The 15,289-nt window shown below is 34.7% G+C and overlaps 1 protein-coding gene across 3 annotated transcripts in view; it reads left to right on the plus strand.

The window, feature by feature from the left end:
* The window catches only part of LOC140448700 (cytochrome P450 9e2-like), a 63,451-nt gene extending 49,357 nt beyond the window's left edge, over positions 1-14,094 (plus strand). For all 3 annotated transcript variants that reach the window (XM_072541813.1, XM_072541819.1, XM_072541823.1), the window contains exons 5-7: positions 4,993-5,155; positions 12,472-12,708; positions 13,077-14,094. In XM_072541813.1, the coding sequence (XP_072397914.1) occupies positions 4,993-5,155; positions 12,472-12,708; positions 13,077-13,513 (837 nt within the window). In that variant the 3' untranslated portion in view covers positions 13,514-14,094. The remainder of the gene's footprint in view (positions 1-4,992; positions 5,156-12,471; positions 12,709-13,076) is intronic.
* Positions 14,095-15,289: the final 1,195 nt, after the last annotated feature.

Consider the following 15,289-nt stretch of genomic DNA (forward strand, 5'->3'; position numbering starts at 1 on the left):
ATAGGTGAGCATAAAAGCTTTTAATTTCTTTTAGAATTAATTGATAATAGCAAGTACTTACATATTTTATGTACTAGAACTATATATTTTATCTACTCAAACTAAACTATTTAATAAAAATAAAGTTAAACTTGAAATCTGCTTCTATTTGAGAAGCGTGAGATGAAATATTTACTCGCTTCTAGTTGACAAGCCAAAGGAGGAGTTTTGCCTAGCGAGCTATTAGTTAGGTTTGAATAGTTTTAAAGTAAAAAACTGACAAGCGCAGAAGATACCATACAGCAGGAAGAAGGTATTCCATGCTGATCGTAGGTCTTTAATTTATTTACATGATAAATTCAAATATTTTAATTGTTATTGCTTATATATTGCTTAATAAACAAACTATTGTAGAAAAGACAATTTTCTACAGTGGTAACCAGAGAAACCGAATTTGGTCTAAAACTAAATACTAAAACGATAAAATGGATAGTATGGCATGGAAGGATGGCGTGTCTATTAGCAATCAAGAAAGAATTACAATAAACAAAAACAATACTATCGAGAGAGTTACAACTTATAAATTGGTTGGGTTTTAAATGAACAGTAGTACAACACTCAATAAGTCAGATGTAGAATTAACCAGGTGAGACAGGACTTTCTCAAACTGAAAGCAACATTAACAAGGCAAGAAGAAATTGGAAGTGTTCGAAATGTGGGCATATAGAGGAATGCTAAAAAACGCGAGTACTGCAACAAAAAACGAGCGAGTATTTATTGCGCCAAATGCATAAACTAACGGAAATTTTTTACACATCAAGAAAAGAAATCTTAAATATTTTCAACGCATTAAGAGAAAAAAAATACCAAATATAACCTGTTACAATTAATAATCGACGGAAAACGTGGGCGAGGTAGAAAAAGGACCGCATGGCTCAACAATATGCGTCAATGATATGGATTTAGAATCAGATCACTATTTCGAGGAGTAGTAGATAAAATGAAGATCGTGCAATTGGTTGTCAACATTTTAAAACATGACCCTTGAAGAAGAGGAAAAGAGATTCGATTTCTGAAAAGATTAAAGGATGCAAAAGAAAATATTTAATATTAAAAGTGAAACTGGAACAAAACCATGAAGTGGAGATATCCAGGAGTGGCTAGTATACCTGTTGAATACAAAGCACGTGGTGTTCGTGTGTATTAAGGTATAAAAAAATGCTTATTAAAAGCTTAAAACTTTTATTTTAAAGAAGATCTTTTCGGAATTGAATCATTCCATCATCAGTTTACTAAAAGAGAGAGTAAAAATACCAATATTAAAAAACACGTAAGTTAAAATTTAAATATATAGAAGGAACACGTTGGCTTTTTACTACTTAGGGGAAGGTGAGGTAAAATGGGATACTTAATGTTTGAGGCTGTATAACACCGAAACTATGTATTTGGAGGCTACTCATATTTTGGCACAGTGAAAACTCATTATTTTTGTATCAAAAGCACAAACAAAGATTTTTTTTATAAATGTATAAAAAAGTTATATGCAAAAATTTGACACCAATACAATTTCCCAAGTTACCCCCACTGTGTGGGTAAAACGGGATACACCGTGGGGGTAAAATGGGATAGGATTTTTCTATATTATTTTAATTAATTTTCTCTTTTTGTTTAAGTTTAATTTTTTTTATTTTTATGCAAAATACAACAACTTAAACTCAAAAATTCAAAAGGAACGAAAAAGAGCAATTAACTAAATAAGAAATAACGATGGGTTAAACCCAAAAAACCCAATATTAATAGGAATAATAATAGAGAACATTTTTCCTAAATACTAATAGGAATAATAATACCGAACATTTTGCTTAAATATTAATAGGAATAATAATAGCGATCATTTTGCTTAAATATTAATAGGAATAATAATGCCGAACATTTTTCTCAACTTAATCATACCTGCAATATTCGCAAATAAATACATCATCATCGCTGTCAGCTCGTGCACAAGCCTCATGTCCCAATTTTTTACAATTGCAGCATTGTATCCAGCCTTCTCCTGTTATCTCTGCAGAATATCTATTATTGCAATAGAAGCATTCCTCATCTGCACTACTGTCACTGTTTTTAATCTTCTTGGAAGTATTTTCTTTTTTTACGGTTTTTAGCTTTAGTAACTTAATCTTGGTCTTTGAGTTAACATTTTTAACATTAACTTTTGGTTTTCTGGTAGCTAGAGATCTCTCCAATTCTTCTTTATAAGGGGTGCTTGTTAATATGACAGTTTTACCTTTATTTTTACTCTGTTGCTTAATTTATTTTTGCGGTGCTTTTGGATAGGGAACAACTTGTTCCGGAGAAAATAGACCTAAAGCTGTGCTTGTTGAGGGCATGTCCATAAGCAAATCTTTAGAAGAATAATTATTTTGTCGTTCTGGAGTAACTTGTTCTTCGACAGGCTGGTCATTTTTGTATTGACTTTTTTCGGAGATGGATATGTTTTCTTCAATATTTGGCTCATGATCAGTAGGCAAAGCTGCAGCGAACATCTCTTCGGTAAAAACAGTACGATTCAGTGGGAAAATTCCTGTTTTTTGGAAACCATTAATGGCATTTAATGGAGTAGATGCTCGTAGGTAAGCTTTTCCAAATGGGTGAGGTACCTCTGAGATAGTTACACATCGCCCTGGATGATGTCTCAGCCACACTTCTATTTCTTGCATATAAAATGTACTTAACGGATACATTAAGGAAACACCCAATGACTGCATCCTATGGCTCGTATGAGGAGGCAGGCAAATTATTGTCACTCCATTTTCATGTGCTTTATCAATAATAGCAATATTTTGTGTATGGGTTTTATGGCCATCCAAGATTAAGAGAGATGGGTTTTCTTTTAATGATTAAGTGTGATAAAGAAAATGGTCAAACCATTGTTTAAACAAGTTAAGCTGCATACAACCAGATTTATCAGTAACGACTAAGGTTCCTGGCGGTGCACCCTCTGAGAACTGCGGCTTCATACGAACTCTGGGAATTATGATCATAGGAGGAACAAATATTTCACTGGCACTCATGCAGATTACAGCAGTAGAAAGCTCCCCTCGTTCTGCAGATATTAGGGTGCCGACCTGTTTTCTACCCTTGACAGCAATTACTTTTGATGGACGACCTTGAACTGTTGTATTCCCGGTTTCGTCAACGTTAAAAATACGGGAGGGTGGAAAGTTCATTTTTTCTTGAAGAGGCTCCAAAATGTCAAAAAATTATGAAACTGCTTCCTTTTTAAAGCCTCGAGCACGTGCAGTTGATGTTGCTTCAGGCAAACGGAGCGAAAGTTTATTCCATTTCAAAAAAGTGCGAAGCCATTCCCACCCAGCCAACTTGGCGTTTTTATTGAAATGATGTTTGATGTTGTTTTTCTCTGCCATCTGATATGCCAAGCCACATATGGAACGAGTTGTAAGACCGAACATCATAGTTTCCATATTCTTTGCATATGTTACCAATTGCTGCTCCAACTCTAGAGGAAATGTAGGCAGTCGGCTCCCAAGTAATTTAGAATGACCTGTTGCGGATTTATTTCTTGCTTTAAACCTTCTTTTCAATGTTGATTTTGGAACACCATATTTTTGGATGCTTTTAGAAATCCACAAGTTCCTTTTTCTAATGCTTCCAGAGCGCTGGCCATAGATTTTTCACACCATTTTTGACGCTCAGTCTTTCGTTGGTAATTTCTAGGCATCTGAAACAAAAGCAATTCTCTTAAGTTTATTCTTATATTACCCTAAAGAAACTTGAATATTTTTTGCTTTTAAAAGTGTTTTAAGTATGGAATTTTCACATAAGGGGTAAAACGGGGTATCCCATTTTACCCCACCCGGTTATTTCCCGTTTTACCCCACCCGGTTATTTCCCGTTTTACCCCACATGCTGTTAAAAAAAAACTTACCTTGTATGCAAATTATAAGAGTTGGTTTACTCAAAAAACTTATTCACATTATGAACAGGGCACTACACATCATCTGAGTTCAAAATTTATTTCAAAAACTTGTTTAAAACAAAAGTTACAGCTTAAAACGTGGGACCCAAAAATTACATCAGGCACCTGTCAAAACACATATTTTGGTCTGAGCACGAGGTCGGGTGTTTAAACTACGGCGCGTTCGAACTACAAGCCAAGGCGCATTAGACGAATGTTTTAAGTATTTTTCACCGCTGACGTCATTGGTAGGCCGCTAGAGGCACTATCCCGTTTTATCCAAGTATCCCATTTTACCTCACCTTCCCCTACATAAAAAGTTGTTATAAACATTGTATGGCCACAGAAAAACATTGGAAAGATATCAGTATTAAAAAAATCACTGAAATTGAAGTTAACAGTTTATTGCATTTACCTTTGTAAATACCATGAGGATTGTTTTTTAATACTGATGTCGTTCCAATGTTTTTCTGTGGCCATACAATGTTTGTAACATTTTTTTATGTAAATAGTAAAAAACCAACGTGTTGTTTCTATATATTTAAATTTTAACTTACGTGTTTTTTAATATTGGTATTTTTACTCTCTCTTTTAGTAAACTGATAATGGAATGATTCAATTCCGAAAAGATCTTCTTTAAAATAAAAGTTTTAAGCTTTTAATAAGCATTTTTTTTATACCTTAATACACACGAACACCACGTGCTTTGAAAATATTTAATAATAAATGCGGCTATTCGCAATCAAATAAATATAATAGTTGGAAGACCGAACATGCAAAGCCTAATCCTTGTGAAGTGAAGCAGAAAATTTTGGATGTCATACTTTATGTTGAGGGAAGGTTCACTTATACAAATGTGAATCGTCTAAAAAAATTCTCTTTTTTTGTTTCTATATAATTTAAGTTCCTTGTGTTTTCATATTCCAAATTGTATCCCATCTTACCTGTAATACGTGTTGAATTAGAGTGCCAGGAATGTTTTCGTTTTGTTAAAGTTGCTCGTATTTTACACATTTATATAAATTTATTTTTTGTAGCTTCTTAACTTAAAAATAGTATCAGACGAAGAAAGCAAATACTATCACTCTATTATAGAAAAAACCATAAAATTAAGAAAAGAAAAAGGTATAATAAGGCACGATATGATTCACCTTTTAATGGAAGCAAGAGATGAAGCAAACAAATTACAGACTAATGGAGGTACGCAAAAAATATTTCATAATAATGTAGTATTCTATATTAACTTTAATCACTAATTATATACTAATATACTTTGTAGAATTTAAGCGTTTTAAACCCCCTTCACATGTCCCGACAAGACCATCCAACTATCGTGACCGACAACGTTGGACCCGACAAGGTTGGGCATAACGGTTAGTGTGTGTATTCGGGAATCTGTATTTATATATTTTAATTACTATTTTAATATAAATAAGCCACAATTGAAGGTTCTTCCTCTATCCTTTCTCTTTCATAAGGATATAGTGGCGTCATGTAATTTGTTTTACTATTTCTGTCCAATTATCTCTTTCCTATGCGTGTTGTTTTGCTCCGGAGAATGAGTAACCAGTCATGTCCTTTGTCAACCAACACGTTGGACTGACGATCTAAAACGTTGTCATAGGAATTGGATGCAAGAGGCACAAGATCGAAATAGATGGAAAATTATGAGAGAGATCTATGTCTAGCAGTGGATAAGCGAAGATTGAATGATGTGTGATGCTGATGCGCAACATTCTATGGTAGCCCCACATTTCAAATGCCATAATACGCTTTGAATTGGCTTTTTTATTGTCCAAGTTTCTAAAGCATATGTGGCGATAGGAAATATCAATGCTCAAACAAGGCGTAATTTTGTGTTTTTGGTGATGTCAGTGTTCTTCCAAATTTTTGGGAGATTGGCTGTTGCCGATCTGGCTATTGTGATGCGTCGACGGATCTCATTTTCGCATCCTCCACTGTTAGTAATAACGAAGCCTAAGTAATTAAATTGCCTGGCCATTTCGTAACCTGCCATGTTTCTTATCTCTGCTTGGTTGTTTCTGATTCTATCGATGATCATCACTTTGGTTTTCTGCATATTTATTTTCGCACTATGTTCCGTACTCCCCGTGCCTAGCCTATTTATAGTTTGTTCCAATTCTTCTTATGATAACGCCAATATAACAGTGTCACCAGTATAACATAGGTTTTCGATTTTTCTTTCTCCTATCTTTGCTCCACCTTACCATTCCTCAAAAACTTGACACATAATATGTTCACTATATATATATATATATATATATATATATATATATATATATATATATATATATATATATATATATATATATATATATATATATATGTTCGGATAAGTTTCCGCGGTCAGATAAATGAAAATTACTGAGTTCTCGGGAAGAACCGCGTTGAGAATTTAAAACTCGACGTTTCGGCACCCATTTTGGAGCCATTATCAAGAGTGATACGGTTCGGTTCGTGTTCGGGGTCTCAATCTGCCTACTCCCCTCACTCGAAACGCACCAGTATCTAGTTCTATATTGCAAGAACTGTCTCTCGGCACTGAGGTCTCAATCTGCCTAATCCTCAGTGTCGAGTGACAACCGGTCTTACCCTGTGTGGCTGCTTTTATACTCGCTGTATGCGCGGGAACGGTATGCGATGACGTGGTCTGAACTGACGTGGCCTGAGCGGTGTGGGCGGGAGGTCGCTGAAGCAGGGGTCGCCATGTTGCCGGCAATCGTTTCGCGTCATCGCGCGTGTTCAAGCTGTTAGGCCGTTTTTCGATTTCGATAGCTTCACGAATGATTCTCGCTTTTAATGAGCGGATGGGAGCGATGGTTTTTGCTTTTTCGAAATCTATTTTGTGGCCTGTCTGAATAGCCTGTCTAAAAATCTACCTCACAGTTTTTCCTATTTCGTGTACCGGAAACCCACTCATACAAACCGCTATCTCAATGCCCAGTCACATCATCACCCCACCCAACTTAATTCAGTCATCAACACTCTTATTTCCCGTTCCATAAGACTTAGCGACAACAATCACAGGTCATCCGAAATCAATTCAATAAGACAAACACTCCTACAAAACGGCTACCACAAAACCCAAATCAATAGAAGCATTCAAAAACTTCTAAACCCCATTCCATCCAAAAAAGAAACCTTGCCGCCGGATCAACCCAAAATCTTTCTACCTTTCATTAAAGGTGTCACTGACAAGATCAGTAGAACTCCTATCCCTCTTAATATCAAAACCATCTTCACCACTCACTCCAAATTGTCCATCTCGTCAGATCCGTAAAAGACCAAATCCCCAATGAAGACCATGGTGTCTACGAGATACCTTGTTCCAGTTGCCCACGTACATACGTAGGACAGACAAACCAACGAATCCATAACCGTATTTACGAACATTCTCTATCAGTCAAACATTCCGATACCACTTCAGCCCTAGCCCAACATCATATTCAGACAGGCCACAAAATAGATTTCGAAAAAGCAAAAACCATCGCTCCCATCCGCTCATTAAAAGCGAGAATCATTCGTGAAGCTATCGAAATCGAAAAACGGCCTAACAGCTTGAACACGCGCAATGACGCGAAACGATTGCCGGCAACATGGCGACCCCTGCTTCAGCGACCTCCCACCCACACCGCTCAGGCCACGTCAGTTCAGACCACGTCAGCGCATACCGTTCCCGCGCATACAGCGAGTATAAAAGCAGCCACACAGGGTAAGACCGGTTGTCACTCGACACTGAGGAGTAGGCAGATTAAGACCTCAGTGCCAAGAGACAATTCTTGCAATATAGAACACGATACTGGTGCGTTTCGAGTGAGGGGAGTAGGCAGATTGAGACCCCGAACTCGAACCGAACCGTATCACTCTTGATAATGGCTCCAAAATGGGTGCCGAAACGTCGAAGAAATACTGGATATTAGCAACTGTCGATATAAACAACCAGTTTATTAGGGCTGCAGTCAGAAGGTGGACCGGGATGTTAAAGAAACACTCTTTTGACTTTTGTCTAGCTTTCGGAATTGTTTTATTCCTTTTTCAAGACGCTGTAATATAGATAAAAAAAATATGTAAATATTTACAAAATATCACAATTCGTCAGTGCAACTGACTAGTCGTTGAGATTATTTATATTAAGCTTTGACCCTAAACATTAATAACACAAACATAAAATAATGGAAAAAATATATTCTAAAATTTTGGTAAGGATAGTACAAATTTTTGTTAATTCTATGACATCTTTTGATGGTGTGTTTTAACTCTAATACATAGAGAACAGAAAAAAACAATAAGATTAAAATGTAATTAGGTGTTCTTAATATTGTATTTCCTTTCAAAAAACCAAGAGACCCATACTGGGTAACTTTTAATTTTTAAACCTGTCTTAATGGTATGCAACCTGTTATGCACACAGGTGTATTTTGAAGTGATATATATATATATATATATATATATATATATATATATATATATATATATATATATATATATATATATATATATATATATATATATATATATATATATATATATATATATATATGTATATATAAGTAAATACTTATTTTATTTTTGATGTTTTTGCAGTAAATAACTATAAATTTTGCTCAGTTTATCTATGGCAGACTTTTTTTAATGCAAAACGTACTAGATTTTATGAAACACATTTCCAAGAAAACACGTTTTGAATGGTTTTTTTCTTTTGCCAAAATGCAGGAATCTTCGAAAGTAAACTCATGTTTCAAAGTTAATGCATGTTCTGTGCACACGCATTTATTTTATGAAATCACCCTACTGTGGAAATTACGAGATGATTCTCCGATATATACGTTGTTACAGTTGGTACACGGTATAGAGTAAACAACATTCGAAGAAGGACATCATGAGATCTCAAAGCACTAATGTTATCACTAACTTTATACACAAAACAAGTAAAGAAGGACATTTTTTGAACAATATATACAATGAGTGCAAACAATTTTTAAAATCACATCCAGAGATTTACATTGTTAAGAGTGACAAGGGAAATGTAACAGTGGCAATGTAGTTTATTGAATGACACAAATGCCAATTGTACACATATGTTTTTAATATAATTATTTTTGTCCCTTCTGCACAAGTGTTTTATAGTTTTATTTATGGTGCATAGCTCTATTTCTTTTTGTTTTGAATTTGATGTGCCGTTCCGTTTTCGTCTTTCTTTCACAAGATTGAGGGCCTCTTCAGTCATCCAATGTTTTTTCCTAGCTGTTTTGTCTTCGGGATTAGTATTGTTGATGGCTTCAGTGATCCATTTCTTTGTGTATTCTCTCGTTTTGTTAGGGTCTCTGGTAGTCACTGGTAGGTCAGCTTCTGCTAATGGTAATGTTTTGGAATCAACATTTGTCTTTTATTTGTGATTGTTTTACTGTGTAACTTAATGCGAAATTCTGCTTATAACATTTTGTGGTCGGAACCACAGTCTGCAGCTGGTTTTGTGTTCACATTGATTACTGAGCTCTTCCATCGATTAATGACAAGAATATAATCTATTTGGTTCTTGTATCGTCCTCCAGGCAAAGACCATGTTGATAATCTCCGCGGATGATTTTTAAATATGGGTTTACTATACTAAGATCCATATCGATGGCAAATTGAAGGAGCCGTTCACCTCGTTCATTTCGCTAGCCTAATTCATGCTCGCCTATCGTTCCTTTCAAATAGTAATCTATTTAAGTTTTACCTATTTTTGCATTCCAATCTCCTATTATCATCATTGGTTCTTTTTTAGAAATGTTAGAGATGGTTTCATGTATCAGGTGGTATGTTTCTTCTACTATATCTTCTGCCACTTCGGATGTTGGCATGTATACCTGTATATTATGCATTTTGGCTTATTTAGCGTTTAGAGATATTTTTATTATTCCATCATTTACTGTAAGGTATTCAAGTACATATTTTGCCGAACGTTTTTGAATTTGTGTTCTGATTTGTTAGCTCCTGATTTGAAAACTTTGTAGTGAGTGGCCTCCCAATGTCCTTGGATTTTCAGTATGTCTCAGGTATCCCACAGATATCTATTTTCTCCTTGATCAGTTTATATTTTAATATATATATATATATATATAATATACCTGGCTGTAGCACCCCCCTAACATTCCATGTTGCGATGCGGTGTTTTATACGTAATGTTAAGTTTAATCCGTTAGTATCCCATTTCGCAGATATTGCCTGGGTACCCATTTCACACCATTTGGTGAAGCCGGATTGCTTCACCGAATTACTATGAGTAATTTACATTAGACCTGTATGTATCATATAGCCCCAGCGCTATAATGACATAGCTGCTTTCCTCTGTCATGCCCTCAGTTGATCAGCGGGTACTTATTTGGTTGGACTTTATTCGCACCTGTCCTGCATATCTACAGGAACGTTCCCTATCAGTCATTGGGATGCGCCGTATTGGGGTTGAGGACTTCTCCCGCCCAGTCCGTCTTTCGTAAAGTACTGAAAAGCCCCTACTCAGTTCAGAGCTCCTCCCCCACGCAAGCTAGAACCGAATTAAAGGTTAAAATAAGTTTATTGACGTTTCAATCTCCACTTCTGATATCGTTCTCAAAATACAAACATTAATATTGTTTGTATTTCATAAGTCGCTAAAATATCCAAGGGCATGCTTAGTAAGCAAACTTGAGATGCCTAAGAAGGTACTACTATGCCATGATACTATATCAAACATATTTGGTATAGTATCATGCTGCTTCTTCTTCTTCTTCAAGTGCCCTGTCCGTTGCGAACGTTGGCTATTAACATGGCAATTCTGATCTTGTTTGCGGCGCTTCTGAATAGTTCGACCGATGTGAGCCCGAACCACTTCTTCAGATTTTGGAGCTACGAGTGTCTTCTCCTGCCTGGCCCCCGCTTACTGTCTATTTTTCCCTGGACAATCAATTGCAGTAGACGGTACTTATCGTTTCTCAATATGTGGCCTAGATATTCAAGCTTTCTTTGTTTAATTGTATTCACGATTTCTTTCTCCTTTCCGATTCTTTGGATTACCTCTATGTTGGTGATATGTTCGGTCCAGGATATACGAAGAATGCGTCGGTACACCCACATTTCGAATGCTTCTAGTTTTCTCGTGAGCGTCTCCGTCAGCGTCCAGGCCTCCACACCATACAGTAAGATCGGAAAAATGTAGCATTTAACTAGACGTAGTTTTCGGGGAAGAGATCATGCTACTACGCAGTTTTATTTTTAACTTTCATGATAGTCACACGACGGTACCGTCCGCAACGAGCTTTTTGGTACTTTCATGGAAGTATCTAGCACTCATTTTCCAAATTACCAAGAAAATTGAACAGTGACGCATTAAATATCACTCCTCAAGTCTACGTGAATTACCTAAGTCCTACAGAACACCATTCTGAGGTAAGCGATTTGTGCGTAACGCGTGAAAATATTTTTTCTGTTAAATTTGATAATAATTAGAGCTACTTAGTTCTTTTCATATTTCGTGCTGTTCTTTTCAGTGTGTGTAGGCCTGTTGACCGACAAGAAAAGTTGTCACGTCCCGACTCGACAGCTTGGGTAACGGAGAAGTCGGCTGTCTGGATGTCACGGTTGTACAACCAAATTGGTCGTCTCGACCGTCGGGTACAACCTTTTTTGTCGGTCAACAAGCTTGCAGACATACCAATCATCAGACCCAATTTTGTCGGTCACGACTGTTGGGTGGTTTTGTCATGACATGTGTAGGCCGTTTTTGATTTATTTCTTCTTTTTTTTTCTCGTAATCTGCACTCAAATGTTAGTCTTACCTAGTTACTCTTTTATCTATTACACTTTTTTAAACTGTTCTGCTTAAACACTTTAATACAACTATTTTATGTTACAGCCGATCATTTGTAACTGTTCATCTTTATGTTTAAACTTTAAAATATGTCATTTTCTTCACTATTAGTTCTGGATATTGGCACTCATGAATGGATTTTGTTTATTGTGTTGCGACTGTGAAATAATTCAGTTATTTCATTATTCTTTACGAGTATCAATTCGTTTATACTCTTTCGATGTATTAGTTTTCGTTTTTTTTTTTTTAGTTTTTAAGGGAGAGTTTAACCTTCGATACATATTAACCATGAGAAACACACATATTAACCATGTTTATAAATTTCTTGTAAAAACCATAAAATTCCCTGAGAAAAAGTAAGTTCATGCTATAACATACTTTAAATGTCACGAATTCTAGGCTTCCACGGCCGATGTCGTGTAATGATACATTTATTTCTAGGTTTAGACACCATGATAGGGAGTTATTTATTACTTAATAAGTTTCGCTTGAAGTTATAATAGTTACTGGAAGACACCGTTGTTACAGCGCCTTTAATCATAATAATTGCAGTTACACGTGAAATACTAGAAAGAAGCAATAATTCCAGACCATAGCTTATAAGACGGAAAACATGTATTAATAAACATTCCGTATAATATAATACTTACTTTTAATTTTTTTGCAGGTGATATTGACTGGAATATCTCCGACGAGGACATAATAGCCCAAGCCATTGTTTTCTACTTCGCTGGATTTGATAGTGTCACACTGCTGTTGACATATTTATTCTACGAACTGGCGTTACATCCAGATATACAAAAAAAACTGAGAAATGAAGTCGAACAAACGCTGAAAAAATGTGATGGGAGAGTTACTTACGAAGCTTTGTTCAAAATGAAGTATATGGATATGGTTGTATCAGGCAAGTATTTGTTTCCAATATTTCATTTAAAATTAAAAAATGTTGACTTTTTGGTACAGTCCTGTCACTTTAGTCTCGTCTTTTTCCTACTTCCATTTTACATGGATAATATTGGGTCATTTATGAGAGAAGGGTTCATTCTATCTTTACTGGTGTCCTGTCCATCTTAGTCTACTTATTTTTACGAATTATATCCTATATCAATCTATCTGCGATTTCTACAGATGCTGTTTTTACAGAATGCATCAAATATTCTTTTTAAGATCTTTCATTTGAAGATGAGTAGATGGTTTCCATCTGTGTTACCATTATCAATATTTCCGAACCACATTGTGTTAATTATAATATTATTTTGTTTTATGTTTTAGAAACTTTAAGGAAATGGCCCATCAACGTCATTGTAGATCGAATCTGCCATAAACCCTACACCATCGAACCCACTACTGCTCACGAGAGTCCGATATCTCTAGAAGTCGGCACAGTGGTCTGGATCCCAATCTACGCCATCCATCACGATGCTAAGTACTATCCTGAACCAGAAAAATTCGACCCAGAGCGGTTTAACGAAGATAACAAATCAGCCATTATCCAAGGCAGTTATATACCTTTCGGTATCGGACCAAGGAACTGTATAGGGTCCAGATTTGCACTTATGGAGACCAAGATACTGTGCTTCTATATATTGCAACATTTTGAAATTATCCCAACGAAAAAGACACTGATGTCGGTAAGCCTTTCGCCAAAGACATTTAACATGAAACCTGATAAAAGTATCTGGCTGGGATTGAAGAGGAGAAACGAATAACAATGATCTTTTACATAATAACGATAGGCTAAGATTTTTATTATTTACTATATATTGTACAAAGTTTATTTAATAGAAACACAGCTATATAAATACTAAGACACTAAAAACTGAAGTCTGAACAAACAAATATCTTTTTTTTGCAAATGTGTCAGTCGTTTCAGAAATAATTTCAATTGGTATTGACACGGTAGAATTACTTAATAATAGCAGACATTAAAACGATGAAATCGGCCCAAAAAAATCAAAACAGAACAAGGGAGAAAAACATGAAAACTAACAAAGACCAGATGGAGAAACATTATAAAAATATTAAACAGTTGTAATACAATAAAACAGAATTAGAAAGTAAAAATCACAAAAGAGCAAAATAATTGTTGATTTAGAATATTAAAAATAATATAGAGATAAAAACTAAGTTACGGCTAAAGGAAGAAAGAACAGAAATAAATAACACAAATAACAGAAGAGAAAGCCAAAAAAATATAAAGAAAAAAAACCACATGAAAAATAAACTAAAAGACAGAGAAACCTATCGCATAAAAGTCTAGACATATTTACCAATATTTGATATAACCAAGGAATATATATATATATATATATATATATATATATATATATTTTCCTTGGTTATATCAAATATTGGTAATATTGGTAATATTGGTATATATATATATATATATATATATATATATATATATATATATATATATATATATATATATATATATATATATATATTCTTTGGTTATATCAAATATTGGTAAATATGTCTATATGTCTAGACTTTTATGCGATAGGTTTCTCTGTCTTTTAGTTTATTTTTCATGTGGTTTTTTTTCTTTATATTTTTTTTGGCTTTCTATATATATATATATATATATATATATTATATATATATATATATATATATATATATATATATATATATTCTAAAATTGCCCTTTCGTGTTACATCATTGAACGTTTTCGGACTAATAAGTCCATCATCAGTGCAGTTACCAGGTACACGTGAGTGAAGCCAATAAATATGTGGGTAAAAACCCTTAAAATGATGTTAACTTTGTTAATTAATTAATTAATACATATTTGTTGATAAATTTAAATGAAGTAGTTTTTCCTTCAGATTATATATGTCATATACCTTTTTGGTAACACCAAGTGGCCACTTAAAATAACCACACCCACAAAATACCTAATTTCATTATCTGTAACATCCCTAGTCAAGTTTAAATAGCCTGAAGAGCTGTAATAATGTGTGATTTTATTTAGGCCCGATTTCTAGACTCCAGTATATATCTTTAGAATGCTGGTACAGATTACCTTTTTCGAAAATAATCGAAGGTTTGTTTCTTGTTTGCGTAGTGTGGTAAGAGGTATGTCGTCGTCATCGAAATCCGATTCTTTTGCACGCTGATCTTGATTGTCGAAAATAACCTCCACAACATTTCTCAACTGGCTTCCTGGTAAACGATCTATCGTTATGACTTTATCGTTTTCTGAATTGCAATCTATTATATTGTCATTTGCATTGTCTGGAGGAAAAATAATTATACCATCAGGAGGCGTTGGAATCTCATCTGTCTCAAGTTCTGCAATTATTTGCAATTATTTGCAGAACTTGAGACTTGCCTAAAAAATGAACCATTTTGTAGTACTTATTACTGCTGTCCTTTTAAAATAAAAAACAGATATGGTCATACACAAGAAAGTAACAAAAAACTCAAAAAAATATTTCCACTATAATTACAAGTAAGTAAAGTAATGACTAGCAAA

Source organism: Diabrotica undecimpunctata, chromosome 1 (assembly GCF_040954645.1).
Source record: "Diabrotica undecimpunctata isolate CICGRU chromosome 1, icDiaUnde3, whole genome shotgun sequence".
In the NCBI taxonomy this organism is placed as follows: Eukaryota; Metazoa; Arthropoda; class Insecta; order Coleoptera; family Chrysomelidae; genus Diabrotica; species Diabrotica undecimpunctata.